Source organism: Ranitomeya imitator, chromosome 5 (genome assembly GCF_032444005.1).
Source record: "Ranitomeya imitator isolate aRanImi1 chromosome 5, aRanImi1.pri, whole genome shotgun sequence".
NCBI classification, from domain to species: Eukaryota; Metazoa; Chordata; class Amphibia; order Anura; family Dendrobatidae; genus Ranitomeya; species Ranitomeya imitator.
Window position 1 is genome coordinate 244,175,356 of NC_091286.1, and position 20,158 is coordinate 244,195,513.

Below are 20,158 nucleotides of genomic sequence, written 5' to 3' on the forward strand. Positions count from 1 at the left end.
TTCTCAATAGAGGGAAAGAAAAAGTTCTGACATCATTTTTTTTTTTCTGCTCTGTGTTCATTTTTTTTTTTTTCCCCTAGACATTTGGGTGATTCTGGACACAGGTGTGGACATGGATATTCAGGGTCTGTGCTCTTCAATGGATAATCTCGTTATAAATGTACAAAAGATTCAAGATACTATTGATCGGAAATCTATGTTAGAACCAAGAATTCCTATTCCTGATTTGTTTTTTGGAGATAGAACTAAGTTTCTAAGTTTCAAAAATAATTGTAAGCTATTTCTGGCCTTGAAACCTCATTCTTCTGGTAATCCTATTCAACAGGTTTTGATTATTATTTCTTTTTTGCGCGGCGACCCTCAAGACTGGGCATTTTCTCTTGCGCCAGGAGACCCTGTATTGAGTAGTGTCGATGCGTTTTTCCTGGCGCTCGGATTACTGTACGATGAGCCTAATTCAGTGGATCAGGCTGAGAAAAATTTGCTGGCTTTGTGCCAGGGTCAGGATGATATAGAAGTATATTGTCAGAAATTTAGGAAATGGTCAGTACTCACTCAGTGGAATGAATCTGCGCTGGCAGCTTTGTTCAGAAAGGGTCTCTCTGAGGCTCTTAAGGATGTCATGGTGGGATTTCCTATGCCTGCTGGTTTGAATGAGTCTTTGTCTTTGGCCATTCAAATCGGTCGACGCTTGCGCGAGCGTAAATCTGTGCACCATTTGGCGGTATTGCCTGAGGTTAAACCTGAGCCTATGCAGTGCGATAGGACTATGACCAGAGTTGAACGGCAGGAATACAGACGTCTGAATGGGCTGTGTTTCTACTGTGGTGATTCCACTCATGCTATTTCTGATTGTCCTAAGCGCACTAAGCGGTCCGCTAGGTCTGCCGTCATTGGTACTGTACAGTCCAAATTCCTTCTGTCCATTACCTTGATATGCTCTTTGTCGTCGTTTTCTGTCATGGCGTTTGTGGATTCAGGCGCTGCCCTGAATCTGATGGATTTGGATTATGCTAAACGTTGTGGGTTTTTCTTGGAGCCTTTGCGGTGTCCTATTCCATTGAGAGGAATTGATGCTACACCTTTGGCCAAGAATAAACCTCAGTACTGGGCCCAGCTGACCATGTGCATGGCTCCTGCACATCAGGAAGTTATTCGCTTTCTGGTGCTACATAATCTGCATGATGTGGTCGTGTTGGGGTTGCCATGGCTACAAACCCATAATCCAGTATTGGATTGGAATTCCATGTCGGTATCCAGCTGGGGTTGTCAGGGGGTACATGGTGATGTTCCATTTTTGTCGATTTCGTCATCCACCCCTTCTGAGGTCCCAGAGTTCTTGTCTGATTATCAGGATGTATTTGAAGAGCCCAAGTCCGATGCCCTACCTCCGCATAGGGATTGTGATTGTGCTATCAATTTGATTCCTGGTAGTAAATTCCCTAAAGGTCGATTATTTAATTTATCCGTGCCCGAACACGCCGCTATGCGCAGTTATGTGAAGAAATCCCTGGAGAAGGGACATATTCGCCCATCATCATCACCACTGGGAGCAGGGTTCTTCTTTGTAGCCAAGAAGGATGGTTCGCTGAGACCGTGCATTGATTACCGCCTTCTTAATAAGATCACTGTTAAATTTCAGTATCCCTTGCCACTGTTATCTGACTTGTTTGCTCGGATTAAGGGGGCTAGTTGGTTCACTAAGATAGATCTTCGTGGTGCGTATAATCTGGTGAGAATCAGGCAAGGAGATGAATGGAAAACTGCATTCAATACGCCCGAGGGTCATTTTGAGTATCTAGTGATGCCGTTCGGACTTGCCAATGCTCCATCTGTGTTTCAGTCTTTTATGCATGACATCTTTCGTGAGTATCTGGATAAATTCCTGATTGTTTACTTGGATGACATTTTGATCTTCTCAGATGATTGGGAGTCTCATGTGAAGCAGGTCAGAATGGTTTTTCAGGTCCTGCGTGCTAATTCTTTGTTTGTGAAGGGATCAAAGTGTCTCTTCGGTGTGCAGAAAGTTTCATTTTTGGGGTTCATCTTTACCCCTTCTACTATCGAGATGGATCCAGTTAAGGTCCAAGCCATCCAGGATTGGATTCAGCCGACATCTCTGAAAAGTCTGCAAAAGTTCCTGGGCTTTGCTAATTTTTATCGTCGCTTCATCTGTAATTTTTCTAGCATTGCCAAACCATTGACCGATTTGACCAAGAAGGGTGCTGATTTGGTTAATTGGTCTTCTGCTGCTGTGGAAGCTTTTCAGGAGTTGAAGCGTCGTTTTTGTTCTGCCCCTGTGTTGTGTCAGCCAGATGTTTCTCTTCCGTTCCAGGTCGAGGTTGATGCTTCTGAGATTGGAGCAGGGGCAGTTTTGTCACAGAGAGGTTCTGATTGCTCAGTGATGAAACCATGTGCTTTCTTTTCCAGGAAGTTTTCGCCCGCTGAGCGTAATTATGATGTGGGCAACCGAGAGTTGCTGGCCATGAAGTGGGCATTCGAAGAATGGCGCCATTGGCTTGAAGGAGCCAAGCATCGCGTGGTGGTATTGACTGATCATAAGAACTTGACTTATCTCGAGTCTGCCAAGCGCTTGAATCCTAGACAGGCCCGTTGGTCGTTATTTTTTGCCCGCTTCGACTTTGTGATTTCGTACCTTCCGGGCTCTAAAAATGTGAAGGCGGATGCTCTGTCTAGGAGTTTTGTGCCCGACTCTCCGGGTTTATCTGAGCCAGCGGGTATCCTCAAGGAAGGAGTCATTGTGTCTGCCATCTCCCCTGATTTGCGGCGGGTGCTGCAAAAATTTCAGGCGAATAAACCTGATCGTTGTCCAGCGGAGAAACTGTTCGTCCCTGATAGGTGGACTAATAAACTTATCTCTGAACTTCATTGTTCGGTGTTGGCTGGTCATCCTGGAATCTTTGGTACCAGAGAGTTAGTGGCTAGATCCTTCTGGTGGCCATCTCTGTCACGGGATGTACGTACTTTTGTGCAGTCCTGTGGGATTTGTGCTAGGGCTAAGCCCTGCTGTTCTCGTGCCAGTGGGTTGCTTTTGCCCTTGCCGGTCCCAAAGAGGCCTTGGACACATATTTCGATGGATTTCATTTCTGACCTTCCCGTTTCTCAAAAGATGTCAGTCATTTGGGTGGTCTGTGATCGCTTTTCTAAAATGGTCCATCTGGTGCCCTTGGCTAAATTGCATTCCTCCTCTGATTTGGTACCTTTGTTCTTTCAGCATGTGGTTCGGTTGCATGGCATTCCTGAGAATATTGTTTCTGACAGAGGTTCCCAGTTTGTTTCAAGGTTTTGGCGAGCCTTTTGTGGTAGGATGGGCATTGACCTATCCTTTTCCTCGGCTTTCCATCCTCAGACTAATGGCCAGACCGAACGAACCAATCAGACCTTGGAAACATATCTGAGATGTTTTGTTTCTGCTGACCAGGATGATTGGGTGTCCTTTTTGCCGTTGGCTGAGTTCGCCCTTAATAATCGGGCCAGCTCGGCTACCTTGGTTTCTCCATTTTTTTGCAATTCTGGGTTCCATCCTCGTTTCTCTTCAGGACAGGTTGAGTCTTCGGACTGTCCTGGTGTGGATTCTGTGGTGGACAGGTTGCAGCAGATCTGGACTCAGGTAGTGGACCAATTTGACCTTGTCCCAGGAAAAGGCTCAACTTTTCGCTAATCGCAGACGCCGTGTGGGTCCCCGACTTCGTGTTGGGGATCTGGTTTGGTTATCTTCTCGTCATATTCCTATGAAGGTTTCCTCTCCTAAATTTAAACCTCGTTTTATTGGTCCGTATAGGATTTCTGAGGTTCTCAATCCTGTGTCTTTTCGTTTGACCCTCCCAGACTCCTTTTCCATACATAATGTATTCCATAGGTCGTTGTTGCGGAGATACGTGGCACCTATGGTTCCATCTGTTGAGCCTCCTGCCCCGGTTTTGGTGGAGGGGGAATTGGAGTATATTGTGGAGAAGATTTTGGATTCTCGTGTTTCTAGACGGAAACTCCAGTATCTGGTTAAATGGAAGGGTTATGCTCAGGAAGATAATTCCTGAGTTTTTGCCTCTGATGTTCATGCTCCCGATCTTGTTCGTGCCTTTCATGCGGCTCATCCTGGTCGGCCTGGGGGCTCTGGTGAGGGTTCGGTGACCCCTCCTCAAGGGGGGGGTACTGTTGTGAATTCTGTGGCTGAATTCACTCCTGTGGTCACAAGTGGTACTGCAGCTTCTGAGCTTCCTTCCTCAGGTGTTCTGGTGAGCTCGTTAACTGCTTCGTTACTTAACTCCGCCTGATGCTGCTATCCCTGCTCCTTGTCAATGTTCCAGTGTTGGATCTGAGCTTCTCCTGATTGTTCCTGTGACCTGCTGCTCTGTATAGCTAAGTGCTTTTTTGCTATTTTGTTGCTTTTTTTCTGTCCAGCTTGTCTTTTGTTTTGCTGGAAGCTCTGAGACGCAAAGGGTGTACCGCCGTGCCGTTAGTTCGGCACGGTGGGTCTTTTTTGCCCCCTTTGCGTGGTTTTTGCTTTAGGGTTTTTTGTAGACTGCAAAGTTCGCTTTACTATCCTCGCTCTGTCTAAGATTATCGGGCCCCACTTTGCTGAATCTATTTCATCCCTACGTTTTGTCTTTTCATCTTACTCACAGTCATTATATGTGGGGGGCTGCCTTTTCCTTTGGGGTATTTCTCTGGGGGCAAGTCAGGCCTATTTTTCTATCTTCAGGCTAGCTAGTTTCTTAGGCTGTGCCGAGTTGCATAGGTAGTTGCTAGGCGCAATCCACAGCCGCTGTTAGTTGTGTTTAGGATAGGATCAGGTGTGCAGTCTACAGAGTTTCCACGTCTCAGAGCTCGTTCTTTTGTTTTTGGGTATTTGTCAGATCACTGTGTGCGCTCGGATCGCTAGGCACACTGTGTCTCTGGATTGCCTTCATTACACCTTTTATTAGCAGACATAACACTCTACATGCCTGGTTCCCACCGTGAAGCATGGAAGGAGGAGGTGTGATGGTGTGGGGGTGCTTTTCTGGTGACACTGTTGGAGATTTATTCAAAATTTAAGGCATACTGAACCAGCATGGCTACCACAGCATCTTGCTGCGGCATGCTATTCCATCCGGTTTGCGTTTAGTTGGACCATCATTTATTTTTCAACAGGACAATGACCCCAAACACACCTCCAGGCTGTGTAAGGCCTATTTGACGAAGAAGGAGAGTGACTGGGTGCTACGCCAGATGAGCTGGACCGCAGAGTGAAGGCAAAAGTGCCAACAAGTGGTAGGCATCTCTGGGAACTCCTTCAAGATTGTTGGAAGACCATTCCCGGTGACTACCTCTTGAAGCTCATCAAGAGAATGCCAAGATTGTGCAAAGCAGTCATCGAAGCAAAAGGTGGCTACTTTGAAAAACCTAGAATATAAGACATAATTTCAGTTGTTTCACACTTTTTTGCTAAGTATATAATATAATTTCACATGTCTTAATTCATAGTTTTGATGCCTTCAGTGTGAATGTACAATTTTCATAGTCATGAAAATACAGAAAAATCTTTAAATGAGAAAGTGTGTCCAAACTTTTGGTCTGTACTGTATACATATCTATAAAAATAAAATCACTGTGAATATCTATCTATCTATCTATCTATCTATCTATCTATCTATATGTATATGTATATAATATAACATTTTCTTAAGGTGATATGACCTACACTTGGCAAGTCTGGTTTTTATTTATACATTGTTTTTTACATCAGGGCGTGTACGGTTTTATCTTTTTTTGTGAAGGCCTGCTATTTTTCCACTCTTTTTTCAAGTTCTAGTGTTGCTTTAATTTGGGGCATAAATAATTCAGCATTCAATGTGTGATATTTTTGATAAATTTGGTGCCAAATCTGTTAACATAGAAAACAAGCATACTCCGAGAAAGTGACTTAAAATACGGTAATTCTTGACAACAACTTTTTGAAATTTCACAAAGAATGGCAGGAGATCACTGTACTTACAAATTAGCAGTTTTAACCTACTCAAGATTCATGAACAGGAGCTGTACCCTCTTAATAAATCTAGTGCATGATGCATGAGGGACATGATATTGTTATTATTATTTATATTAGCAAGTTAGAAAGATGTCTTTACTAAAATAATAGTTGCTGTGTTTTCATTGCAATGGTGATTACGATCTTATATATATCTATAATATAACGCTGGGAGCGTCACTCTGTCCGAAGCCTTTATAGACTGCGCAGGCGCAAGTGCCGCCACAGTCTGGGCCTCACAGAGTGACGCTCCCGGGAGATCGCGGTATGCGTTCACACTGAACGCACACCGCGATCTCCAACAGAGAAGCAGGGACCGCCAGGAGGGTGAGTATCGGCCATATTCACCTGTCTCATTCCACCGCTGAGCGCCGCCATCTTCCCGGTCTTCGGCCTGTGACCTTCAGTTCAGAGGGCGCGATGACGCGCTTAATGCGGTGGAACAGAGGACAGGTGAATATAGTAAGTGCTGGGGGGCCTGAGCTGGCGGCGATACCGGCACCTGATCCCCACAGCGCGCCGGTGTCCCCGCCTGCTCAGGCCCCCGGATGAGTGCAGCACATGACAGGATGGGGACGCAGGATGGGTGCAGCACATGACAGGATGGGGACGCAGGATGGGTGCAGCACATGACAAGATGGGGAAGCAGGATGGGTGCAGCACATACCAGGATGGGGACGCAGGATGGGTGCAGCACATGACAGGATGGGGACGCAGGATGGGGACGCAGGATGGGTGCAGCACATACCAGGATGGGGACGCAGGATGGGTGCAGCACATGACAGGATGGGGACAGCACATACCAGGATGGGGGCACAGGATGGGTGCAGCACATGACAGGATGGGGACGCAGGATGGGTGCAGCACATGACAGGATGGGGACGCAGGATGGGTGCAGCACATGACAGGATGGGGACGCAGGATGGGTGCAGCACATGACAGGATGGGGATGCAGGATGGGTGCAGCACATGACAGGATGGGGACGCAGGATGGGTGCAGCACATGACAGGATGGGGACGCAGGATGGGTGCAGCACATACCAGGATGGAGACGCAGGATGGGTGCAGCACATGACAGGATGGGGGCGCAGGATGGGTGCAGCACATGACAGGATGGGGACGCAGGATGGGTGCAGCACATGACAGGATGGGGACACAGGATGGGTGCAGCACATGACATGATGGGGACGCAGGATGGGGACACAGGATGGGTGCAGCACATACCAGGATGGGGACGCAGGATGGGAGCAGCACATGACAGCATGGGAACGCAGGATGGGGACACAGGATGGGTGCAGCACATACCAGGATGGGGACGCAGGATGGGTGCAGCACATGACAGGATGGGGACGCAGGATGGGTGCAGCACATGACAGGATGGGGACACAGGATGGGTGCAGCACATGACAGGATGGGGACGCAGGATGGGTGCAGCACATAACAGGATGGGGACGCAGGATGGGTGCAGCACATGACAGGATGGGGACGCAGGATGGGGACGCAGGATGGGTGCAGCACATACCAGGATGGGGACGCAGGATGGGTGCAGCACATGACAGGATGGGGGCGCAGGATGGGTGCAGCACATGACAGGATGGGGACGCAGGATGGGTGCAGCACATGACAGGATGGGGACGCAGGATGGGTTCAGCACATGACAGGATGGGGACGCAGGATGGGTGCAGCACATGACAGGATGGGGACGCAGGATGGGGACGCAGGATGGGTGCAGCACATGACAGGATGGGGGCGCAGGATGGGTGCAGTACATGACAGGATGGGGACGCAGGATGGGTGCAGCACATGACAGGATGGGGACGCAGGATGGGTGCAGCACATGACAGGATGGGGACGCAGGATGGGTGCAGCACATGACAGGATGGGGACGCAGGATGGGTGCAGCACATACCAGGATGGGGACGCAGGATGGGTGCAGCACATGACAGGATGGGGGCGCAGGATGGGTGCAGCACATGACAGGATGGGGACGCAGGATGGGTGCAGCACATGACAGGATGGGGACGCAGGATGGAGCAGCACGTGACAGGATGGGGATGCAGGATGGGTGCAGCACATGACAGGATGGGGACGCAGGACGGCTGCAGCACATGACAGGATGGGGACGCAGGATGGAGCAGCACATACCAGGATTGAGACCATATACCAATATAAATGCTCGCCACCCGGGCGTAGAACGGGTTCAATAGCTAGTATATATATATATATACATACCGGCTGACCTTGCCACCAGGTTTCATTAAACTTTTCATTTCCAGAAAGAGAGAAATTCTTGTTCATATAGCGGTCATACATATTATTATCAATAATGCCATTTGATTCTGGATACAGCCCCTAGGCAAAAATAGATTGAGAAACATTAATAAATTATATGGCCTATAAATTATCTGACTTGGTACTCTCCTAAAGGAGAAATGTTCACCCTTAGACCTCTTTTCAGAGTCTTCTCACCCACCCAAACCAGATCTTCTGTTTTGCACTGATGAGGGGCGAACACCCTGAAACAGGTGTATGCAATTAGAGTGTTTGGTCTGAGTTTTTATCCTAAGTCATGAGGCAAGGCTCATTAATGGGTCGATATTAAATTTTATGATTTCAACATCCAATACACAGGGCCGTCTTAACAGTATTATGGGTCCCTGGGCAAACCAGTGTACTGGAGCTTCTACGACAAGTATATGCAGCATTTGTTTATGGAGAATTGCTTTATTATTGGTCTTCAGGATGTCGTGCACATGAGTGAAAGCCAGTTGAAACAATGCTGCTATGAAGCAGATTTTTTAGTTTAGAAAAAGAACTTTCTCCAGTACAGTTGGTCACCATCATGCACATGAACATTCTGAGTGCAATTTCAACATTAGGGAATGTTTCTATGGAACATCTTATGGGGCCATAATCAACCATTATGCAGCATTATATGAGGCAAATGTTTCTATGGAGCATCTTAAGGGGCTATAATTAACATTTATGCAGCATTATATGCAGCACTATATGGGGCAACTGTTTCTATCGAGCATCTTATGGGGTCATAATAATCAACCATTAAGCAGCATTATATGGGGCACATTTTCTATGGAGCATCTTATGGGGCCATAGTCAACCTTTGTGCAGCATTATATGGGGCAAATGTTTCTATGGCGCATCTTAAGGGGCCATAATTAACCATTATGCAGCATTATATGGGGCAAATGTTTCTATGGAGCATCTTATGGGGCCATAATTAACCTTTGTGCAGCATTATATGGGGCATATTTTTGTATGAAGCATTTTATGGGGCCCATCATGAACTTTATGGAGCATTATATGGGGCGTATTTTGTATGGAGCATCGCTTGGGAACGAGAGATTCTCAGTGCTGCAAAGCCTGCCCCCATCGGGACGTCACCACCCACCCTGCGATAGCATCGGGCCTCATCTAGTTCAACTATAAAGATGAGATGCCTAGTGCAGTTACATGATATTTATAACCTTTGTAATTCTGTGTGACAGAAGCTGCTCCTGCTGGGTCATTACTCCATAAACCAAGTGCAACTCTCCCTGTAAGGAACGGCCATCCTGAGAAGAGGGGGCGGGTCATGGCCACTCCCCTGTTCTCTACAGAAAAACAGCTATTATCAGGAGACTGGCTGAAAACAGCAGGTAGCTGCACACTGCTGTAATGTTCCAGACGAAGGGGTAAGCAGTGCCGCGAAAAGCAGCTTCTATCACACCATCCCTCTGAAATATGTCTCCTCATTTGCAGTTTGAGATAAGGGGGTGTGGCAGGGGCATGGCCTGCTCGCTGCTGCTAGTAGTCCTGTGAATCAAACATTATCAGGGGGCTGCTACTAGAAGCTACAAGCATACAATGCCCCCAACAAACCCCTCAGCTTGGACTGCAGACAGGCTTTGCTCAAGAATATCACTATATTTCACACCATCCATCTTCACCTCGACTCCGACCACTTTCCCTGTCCCTGCTGCCGAAAAACATCCCCACAGCATGATGCTGCCATGTGTTCTTGTGATGACGAGCTGTGTTGGTCTGGTGCCAGATACAGTGTTTATCTTGGTGGCCAAAAAGTTACATTTTGGTCTCATCTGACCACAGCATCTTCCTTCATACATTTGGTGAGTCTCCCACATGTCTTTTGGCAAACTCAAAACGAGCCTTACAATTTTAGTGTGTAAGTAAAGGCTTTTATCCTGTCCATTCTTCCATAAAGGCCACCTCTATAGAGTGTACATCTTATTGTGATCACATGGGCAGATACTTCAGCCTCTGTTTCAGAATTCTGCAGCTCCTTCAGGTTACCTTAGGTTTGTCTGCTGCTTCTCTGATTAATGACCTCCTTGACTGGGCTGGGAGTTTTTGTGGATGGTCCTCTGATGGCAGGTTTGTTGTGGTACCATGTTCTTTACATTTGATGATAATGGATTTGATGGTGCTCTCGGGGATTTTGCACTTCTCAACAAGTGTGTACCTGACTTGTTTGGAGATCTCCTGCATCTTATGGTGTTTGTTTATTGGTGCCTCTTGCTTAATTATGTTGCAGCCTCTGTGACCTTTCAGAAAAGTTGTATATATACTGACAAGCCATGTGACACTTAGATTGCGCACAGGTAGACATCCTTTAATTAAACATGTGACTTATGAAGGTAATTGCTTACATCTTACATTTTTAGGGTCTTCATATGAAAAGGGATGACTACATATGCACATGCCAATTTTTAGCTCTTTGATTCCATAAATTTAAATTATGCCTATATTTTTCTCACTTCACTAACTTAGACTATTTAGTACAGGAATGCAGACAGTGGTGAATATATTGGTGGAAGAGCAGCTGACCCCTTCTTCCACCAATCAGCTTGTGAGGCAGATGACACGAAGACACCACGATGATGGCTCATACTGTATATCGGAGACTATGTGGGGGCTCATAATGTATGTAGAAGACAATGTAGGGCTCATACTGTATATAGGAGGCTATGTGGGGGCTCATACTGTATGTAGAAGACAATGTAGGGCTCATACTGTATATCGGAGACTATGTGGGGGCTCATACTGTATGTAGAAGACAATGTAGGGCTCATACTGTATATAGGAGGCTATGTGGGGGCTCATACTGTATGTAGAAGACAATGTAGGGCTCATACTGTATATCGGAGACTATGTGGGGGCTCATACTGTATGTAGAAGACAATGTAGGGCTCATACTGTATATAGGAGGCTATGTGGGGGCTCATACTGTATGTAGAAGACAATGTAGGGCTCATACTGTATATCGGAGACTATGTGGGGGCTCATACTGTATGTAGAAGACAATGTAGGGCTCATACTGTATATCGGAGACTATGTGGGGGCTCATACTGTATGTAGAAGACAATGTAGGGCTCATACTGTATATAGGAGGCTATGTGGGGTTCATACTGTATATAGGAGGCAATGTATGGCTCATACTGTATATGCGAGGCTATGCGGGCTCATATTGTATATAGAAGGCCATGTGGGGTTCATACTGTATATAGTAGGTTATGTGGTGGCTCATACTGTATATGGGGGCTGCATGTAGGCTCATACTGTATATAGGGGCAGTGTGTGGGCTCCTATGGTATATAGGGGATGTCAGCATACTTAATTCTGATCAATATTAAGTGATACAATTAATATAAAATAATTATAATTAATATGTTAATATTCATATTGAGTAGAATTAATTTCAGCCTATTGGTTCGTCCCTCCATAACAATCACAATCTCTCAAGTGGCCCCTTGGTAAAATTAATTGCCCACCCCTGCTATAGAGAGATGTGACTGGTCTGGCTTGTCCATGCTCCAGTTGAATGACAGATGTATACCTATTTAAACACATGGGGAAGACCTGTCTAGAGTGGTGTGGGGAGAAGTCGGCCAGGGCAGTGCCAGACTAATAAAGTTTCTATAGTCCTCTCCTAGCTCTTCAAATTATGTTTTCCCTGAACTGCAGGAGCATCCTTGAATACTATTATGCAGCCAGGTCCTCAATTATGTTGCCTGTGGTTTGTGAAGCATGAATAAAGTGACAGGTTCTCTTTAAAGACAAAGCAATGCATTCTCTGTGCAACAACTTAACATTATACTTACTGTGACGATTGTGTAATGATTGGGAAAAGTCTTTGTTGGGTATGCAGCTCTCATGTACTTTGAATGTGTTCCACATTTCTCTGAAGTATTAAGAAGATAATGTTATCTATCCATAAAAACTCAGTCCGGAGCCTAACGTTAAGCAGTGATCATAATTGATCAACATTTTGTGCAGTATCTTCATATACTTGTATTTATCACATCCCTATAAAAGCAAAGATCTACCATGTGCCTATCAAATAACTATAGTTAAATGGGCATCCTGAACACTGTGCATTGAACATGGAAAACTGCTGTCTGTCCTATCTCGACACATCAGTGACTAATGTCACAGTAGAAGGCTATTTTCCCTGGCTCCTGTCATTGACCTAGCTACAATGGAAAGCTATGTTGCAAAAAAAGATAACAAAATACAATTACAGAAAAAACAGAACCCCCAACCCAGTGCTCATAGCCTGCCCCAATCACCCAAAAATATTATATAATATACAAAAAAAATTTAAAACTTTATTCTAATAAGAATTTTCAAAGTAAAAAAAACTGGAATAAGAAAAATATATATTTTTTCTGTTCTTTGTTCAATTCTCCTTTATTAATCCTAAAACATGAAAAATTCAGGTAATTGACTCCTTAGCCAACTGACTAAAGCATAGCTTTCTTACTTTTAAGAAAAAAATAACATAACAAAAACTCACTCAATTTGTTAATGGTTGGCATTAGATCCGCCCATGTCTGTAAATACTCGGCTCGAAATCCATCCAGAGAAAAAAGGATAACAGGCGGGAGATCAAACCTGAGAAAACAGTATAAATAAAGCTGTAATGTGAACATCAGTTAAAATGCAAAGTCGCAATCATAAGGCAGCTGTAAACCTTTGAGCAAGCATTATACAGTTGGGGTATTATGTGTATCTAGTTTATCCTGTTCAGTTTTTAAAGAGTATTCTGGAGAGAAAGGTATTTTAATGAAAGAAGTATTCATGCCTTCCTAAACTATAAAGTTAACATACATAGTGTTTGTTATCTTGACGGTGCCTGCAACTGACTGTGAAGGTGGATCCTCTTCTCAGTGCTCCCTCTCCCTTCTGGGACATTGCGTCATAGATCCGGTGGGGTCACCTGCTCCTGGATTCTAGCAACAGCCGGCCCCCTGATAACATCTTCATCCATGCAGCTGCAGATCAGCAGGCATGTCCGCCACCTGGGCCCACCACCTGATAACATCTCCATCCACGCAGTTCAAGATCAGGGGGAAAGGTCTGCTCATGGATTCTAGTTGCAGCCATCACCCTGATAACATCTCCTTCCATGCCATCCCAGATCAAGGGATATAGCCAGCCCCTGCCAAGCTAAAGTCATTATATATGTTCTCTGTCTGCCCCCACCCCACTCACCTCTTCACTCGGGATCCACACCTTCTAATGTCACAGCTCCTTTATTACAGTCATAGCTCCCGCCAAGTTCCTGGACATGTCATAAAGAAGCTGTAAATGCAGGCTGTGATCCACTGCTGTGCAAGCCATGACAGTGTATAATGTGTACTGCCACATGTTAGGCAGCGAGCAAAAGAAGAGCGCTGATCCACATATCTAATCTAAAGCCTACTACAAACATCAGATGGACGTGGTCAACAATGGTTTAGGCGATTATTCAACTGGCAGACATCGTATCTTTCATTGCATTTCGACCTTGACTTTGGAACGGATGGGCACAAAATAACAAAAACCTGTCCCAGCATCAGTGAAAAAAGGGCAACTGCAGGAAGTATCCAGTTTAGATTTTTTAAAAATCAGTAAAATATGCTCTTTCATTCCCAAGGGGTATTTTGTTCACTTTATTGGTTAGATATTATTCCTCTCTTAGGATTTTTTTTTTATATTTTGAAATGTTGACAAGCTACAAAAGGTAATAATGTACTATTTTGCTTTTTATGCTTTATTTACTGAAATAAAAGAGGTTAACCAGTCTTAAAGTACAAGTCTACAGGCACTCTATGTAACTGTAGACTTGTGAATCATCACATCGCGCACACTCCGGCACAAGGCGCTTTTCCAGTGCTGGCGCCAGGGACAGCGGTCATGTGACCGCAAGTATTTGATATGCATACTCCTGGCCACATTCCGACTAGAAGGATGTGGTTTGCCTCAATGCAAATGTATTGAACGAGGCAGGAAACAGTCTAGTCTGTGTGTGGGCATGAGTAAGCATACTAGTGGTTACATGACCACTGGCGCTGGAACCGGAGAATCTTTACAGCATGCAGTGCACATATTATGAGAATTCACAAGTCTGCAGTCACATAGAGTGACTGCAGACTTACAGTTTAAGACTGAATAACCCCTTTACGTAACAAATGTTTTGTTGCTACACACGGATTACACGTTCACCCAACTTCCTCACACATATGAATGTTCGGTTCAGCCAAGCGTTGGTGTGCTCTCCATGGAAAGATGAGTAAGTCAGTGTGAAAATCATCTGCTGGCATGTTATCTGCCCCTTCCTTATCTACGCCGATGGATTCGGGAGGACCCATACATATCAGGTTGTCAGCCGATTCTATTGAAACTGGCAGGTTTGGAAGACTTTTACCTAATGTCTATGTGGGCCTTAAATGTAGAAAGAAGACAATAATGTTACATCCTCAGTGTTTTCTGGGCAAGGTGCAGCACTGAGCAGTTACCAAGTGTTTTGTCTGCACGGTAATCAAGCCCACTGTTACTAGATTAATGTTCTGCTAAGCTATGCAACTTGAGTGATGACAGATTACCTTTAAAAAAGAAGAAAATGGAAGCAAAGGTAGCAAAAGCTTGTTTGTATTAACTAACTTATTGTGTTTGGAAAATTAAACCATAAGGTTCTCATTATTTCTAAAGGTTGAATATTATCTATTTATGAAACAGTGTTGAAATGTTTATATAATCATAATGACGGGATTCTCAAGTTTGAGAACAATGGACGTCTTGCAGAAATTGTGTCACCAGAGAATGTGATCTAACATCTCAAACCATAAGTTTACTGAAAGAAAAGAATACTGAAAAAGGGTGTTAACTTCCTTAAATGTTACACAAACCTTATGTATCTGAACAATTACTTACCCTTCAGGACACTGTGGAGCGGCATTGCTGTCACAATCGTCTTCCGCCCAAGCAGTGTCTCCTATGAGTCAAGAACATTGGTGATTTCCAAGTGCGTACAATATATTGCAGTATCACTGAATCAATCAGGAGGGAAAAAAGGAATTTACCTTTTTCAAGTTTATGATCCCTCCCCAAACCTCATGACGCTCCTCACTTCTACAGCAATAAAGTGTAATAGAAACATGAATATACGTCTTCCATTTGTCTACAATTAAGTCCTTAGCTCAAAACTGCATTGAAATCTGCATGAAAACTCATGTGATTCCTTTCTAGTAGAGTAAAGTAGTTACAAAGGTGGCTGGCGACTAATATTTCTGACTATAACAGTATTTTACATTAATTAACATCACTTTACATTAAATAGGCTAAAAATCCTGATGTTATTGGGGATGTGGTTGTGTTCAGAAGTAGCCAATCACATTTAAACTCATGTTACATAGTAGTCAGTACACAGATGCCAACATTTCAAGTGATTCTGATTAACCTCAAATAAAGTTTAGCTGTTCTAGTAGGATTTTCCTGACGTTATCTAAGTTTCATTTGACAGTTAAAAGCCATGAGCTCATAGACAGCTTACAACACAGCAAAGGGATCTTGTTCTTGTTATCAATAAGGAGAAGGGTACAAAACATTTCCAAGGCATTTGGTATATTATGAATCACTGTGAAGATGGTCATCAAGAAGTGGCTAGAATTTGGCACAATAGTGACATTACCTTAAACTGGATGACTCTCAAAAATCGATGAAAGGGCAAGAATAAAATAGGTCCATGGGGCTGCCAAGAGGCCTGTAGCCATATTGAAGAAGCTACAGGGAATTCTGACAAGTACTGCTCGTGTACAATTGCACATATTCTGCTGCATACAGTGGGTAAAAAAAGTATTTAGTCAGCCACCAATTGTGCAAGTTCTACCACTTAAAAAGATGAGAGAGGCCTGTAATTGACATCATAGGTAGACCACAACTATGAGAGTCAAAATGAGAAAGCAAATCAAGAAAATCACTTTTTCTGATTTGGCAAAATTTATTTTGCAAATTATGGTGGAAAATAAGTATTTGGTTACTAACAAAAGTTCATCTCAATATTTTGTTATATCCTTTGTTGGCAATGACAGAGGTCAAACGTTTTCTGTAAGCCTTCACAAAGTTGACACACACTGTTGGTGATATGTTGGCCCATTCCTCCATGCAGATCTCCTCTAGAGAAGTGATGTTTGGGGCCTGTCGCTGGGCAACATGGACCTTCAACTACCTCCAAAGGTTTTCTATGGGGCTGAGATCTGGAGACTGGCTAGGCGACTCCAGGACCATCATATGCCACCCCTTCACTGCCCTGGCGGTGTGCTTGAGATCATTATCATGCTGAAAGACCCATCCATGTCTCATCTTCAATGCCCATGCTGATGGAAGGAGGTTTGCACTCAAAATATCAAGATACATGATTCATTTTGTCATGTACACGGATCAGTCGTCCTGGTCGCTTTGCAGAGAAACAGCCCCAAAGCATGATGTTGCCATCCCCATGCTTCACAATAGGTATGGTGTTCTTCGGATGCAACTCAGTATTCTGTCTCCTCCAAACACGACGAGTTTTGTTTCTACCAAACAGTTCTACTTTGGTTTCATTAGACCATATGGCAATATCCCTATACTCTTCTGGATAATCCAAATGCTCTCTAGCAAACTTCAGACGGGCCCGGACATGTGCTGGCTTAAGCAAGGGACATGTCTGGCACTGTAGGATCTGAGTCGTGGCGGCGTAGTGTGTTACTGATGGCAGCCTTTGTTACGGTGGCCTCAGCTCTATGCAGGTCATTCACTAGATCCCCTTGTGTGGTTCTGGGATTTTGCTCACAGTTCTTGTGATCATTTTGACCCCCCTGGAGTGAGATCTTGCATGGAGTCCAAGATTGAGGGAGATTATCATTGGTCTTGTATGTCTTCCATTTTGTTATTATTGCTCCCACAGTTGATTTCATCACACCAAGCTGCTTGCCTATTGCAGATTCAGTCTTCGCAGCCTGGTGCAAGGCTACAATTTTTTTCTGGTGTCCTTCAACAGCTCTTTGGTCTTCACCATAGTGGAGTTTGGAGTGTGACTGAGGTTGTGGACAGATGTCTTTTATACTGATAACAAGTTCAAACAGGTGCCATTACTACAGGTAATGAGTTGAGGACAGAGGAGCCTCTTAAAGAAGAAGTTACAGGTCTGTGAGAGCCAGAAATCTTGCATGTTTTTAGGTGACAAAATATTTATTTTCCACAATAATTTGCAAAATAAATCTTGCCAAATCAGACAAGGTGATATTATGGATTTGTTTTCTCATTTTGACTCTCATAGTTGTGGTCTGTTTATGATGTAAATTATAGGCCTCTCTCATCTTTTTAAGTGGGAGAACTTGCACAATTGTGAATGACTAAATACTTTTTTCCACACTGTATGTCTGGCCTGTGGGGTAGGCTGGCCTTTTCTTACAAAGAAAATCATCCATGCCCATCTACGTTTTGCCAAAACTTACATCAAGTCTTGAATATCATTTGGCAAAATGTGTTATCGTTTCCAGCACCGCTGAGTTCCACTGTTCACATGAAGCTGAAATTCTGACTCTCTGGATTACACTGGGATTTATGTGTGAACAAGAAGTTGCTTTTACAATGTAAGCTAAAGAAGTGTCAGACCAAGACTTCATAGACTTACATTGGAAAAGAGACTTCCAGTTTACAAATAAACACCTCTGTAATCCAGTGAGTCAGAATTTCAGTCACATGTGTGAACAGTGGAGCCGAACTGAGTTGTCTCATGTTTGAAGGTTGTCTTTTCCAGACGGCATGTTTCAGCTCTTTCCAGAGATGCTCAATACAATTTAGGTCAGGGCTCATAGAAGGCCACTTCAAAATAGTCCAATGTTTTCCTCTTAGCCATTCTTGGGTGGTTTTAGCTGTGTGTTTTGGCTCGATATCCTGTTGCAAGACACATGACCTGTGACTGAGACCAAGCTTTCTGACACTGGGCAGCACATTTCTCTCTAGAATCCCTTTATAGTCTTGAGATTTCATTGTACCCTGCACAGATTCTAGACACCCTGTGGCAGATGCAGCAAAACAGCCCCAGAACATAACAGAGCCTCCTCCATGTTTCACAGTATTGACAGTGTTCTTTACTTGATATGGTTCATTTTTCCGTCTGTGAACATAGAGCTGATGTACCTTGTCAAAAAGTTCCATTTTTGTCTCATCTGTCCATAGGACATTCTCCCAGAAGCTTTGTGGCTTGTCAACATGTAATTTGGCAAATACCAGTTTGGCTTTTTTATGATTTTTTTTTTCAACAATGGTGTCCTCCTTGGTAATCTCCCATGAAGTCCACTTTGACTCGTACAACGACAGATGGTGCGATCTGACACTGATGTTCCTTGAGCTTGAAGTTCACCTTTAATCTGTTTAGAAGTTTTTCTGGGCTCTTTTGTTACCATTCGTATTATCCGTCTCTTTGATCTGTCATCAATTTTCCTCCTGTGGCCACGTCCAGGGAGGTTGGCTACAGTCCCATGGATCTTAAATTTCTGAATAATATGTGCAACTGTAGTCACAGGAACATTATGCTGCTTGGAGATGGTCTTATAACTTTTACCTTTAACATATTTATCTATAATTTTCTTTCTAATGTCCTGAGACAACGTTTTCCTTCGCTTTCTCTGGTTCATGTAGAGTGTGATACACACCATGTCAACAAACAGCACAGTGAGTATTTGTAGCCCTATATACAGGCCCACTCACGGATTCCAAGATTGTAGACACCTGTGATGCTAGTTAGTGGACACACCAGGATTTAACCTCTTAATCCCATATGACGTACTATCCCGTCCAGGTGACCTGGGACTTAATTCCCAAGGACGGGATAGTACGTCATATGCGATCGGCCGCGCTCACGGGGGGAGCGCGGCCGATCGCGGCCGGGTGTCAGCTGCCTATCGCAGCTGACATCCGGCACTATGTGCCAGGAGCGGTCACGGACCGCTCCCGGCACATTAACCCCCGGCACACCGCGATCAAAGATGATCGCGGTGTGCCGGCGGTGCAGGGAAGCATCGCGCAGGGAGGGGGCTCCCTGCGGGCTTCCCTGAGACGATCGGTACACGGTGATGTGCTCACCGTGTACCGAGCGTCTTCTCCCTGCAGTCCCCGGATCCAAAATGGCCGCCGGGCTGCATCCGGGTCCTGCAGGGAGCACTTCCGGGTCAGGATCAGGCTGCAGCTGCAGCTCTAATCCTGCCCGGCTGTATGTCAGATCACCGATCTAACAGAGTGCTGTGCACACTGTCAGATCGGTGATCTGTGATGTCCCCCCCTGGGACAAAGTGAAAAAGTAAAAAAAAAAAATTCCACACTTGTAAAAAAAAAAAAAAATTCCTAAATAAAGCAGAAAAAAAAAAATATTATTCCCATAAATACATTTCTTTACATAAAAAAAACCAAAAAAACAATAAAAGTACACATATTTAGTATCGCCGCGTCCGTAACGACCCGACCTATAAAACTGGCCCACTAGTTAACCCCTTCAGTGAACACCGTAAGAAAAAAAAAAAAAACGAGCCAAAAAACAACGCTTTATTATCATACCGCCGAACAAAAAGAGGAATAACACGCGATCAAAAAGACAGATATAAATAACCATGGTACCGCTGAAAACGTCATCTTGTCCCACAAAAAACGAGCCGCCATATAGCATCATAACCAAAAAAATTAAAAAGTTATAGTCCTCAGAATAAAGCGATGCCAAAATAATTATTTTTTCTATAAAATAGCTTTTATCGTATAAAAGCGCCAAAACATAAAAAAAATGATATAAATGAGGTATCGCTGTAATCGTAC

General features: G+C 44.3%; 1 protein-coding gene across 2 annotated transcripts in view; it reads right to left on the reverse strand.

Moving 5' to 3' along the window:
- The window catches only part of ENPP3 (ectonucleotide pyrophosphatase/phosphodiesterase 3), a 214,116-nt gene that overhangs the window by 99,469 nt on the left and 94,489 nt on the right, over positions 1-20,158 (reverse strand). For both annotated transcript variants that reach the window (XM_069726011.1, XM_069726012.1), the window contains exons 5-8: positions 15,245-15,305; positions 12,846-12,943; positions 12,151-12,230; positions 8,264-8,383 (exon numbers count right to left, since the gene is read on the reverse strand). In XM_069726011.1, the coding sequence (XP_069582112.1) occupies positions 8,264-8,383; positions 12,151-12,230; positions 12,846-12,943; positions 15,245-15,305 (359 nt within the window). The remainder of the gene's footprint in view (positions 1-8,263; positions 8,384-12,150; positions 12,231-12,845; positions 12,944-15,244; positions 15,306-20,158) is intronic.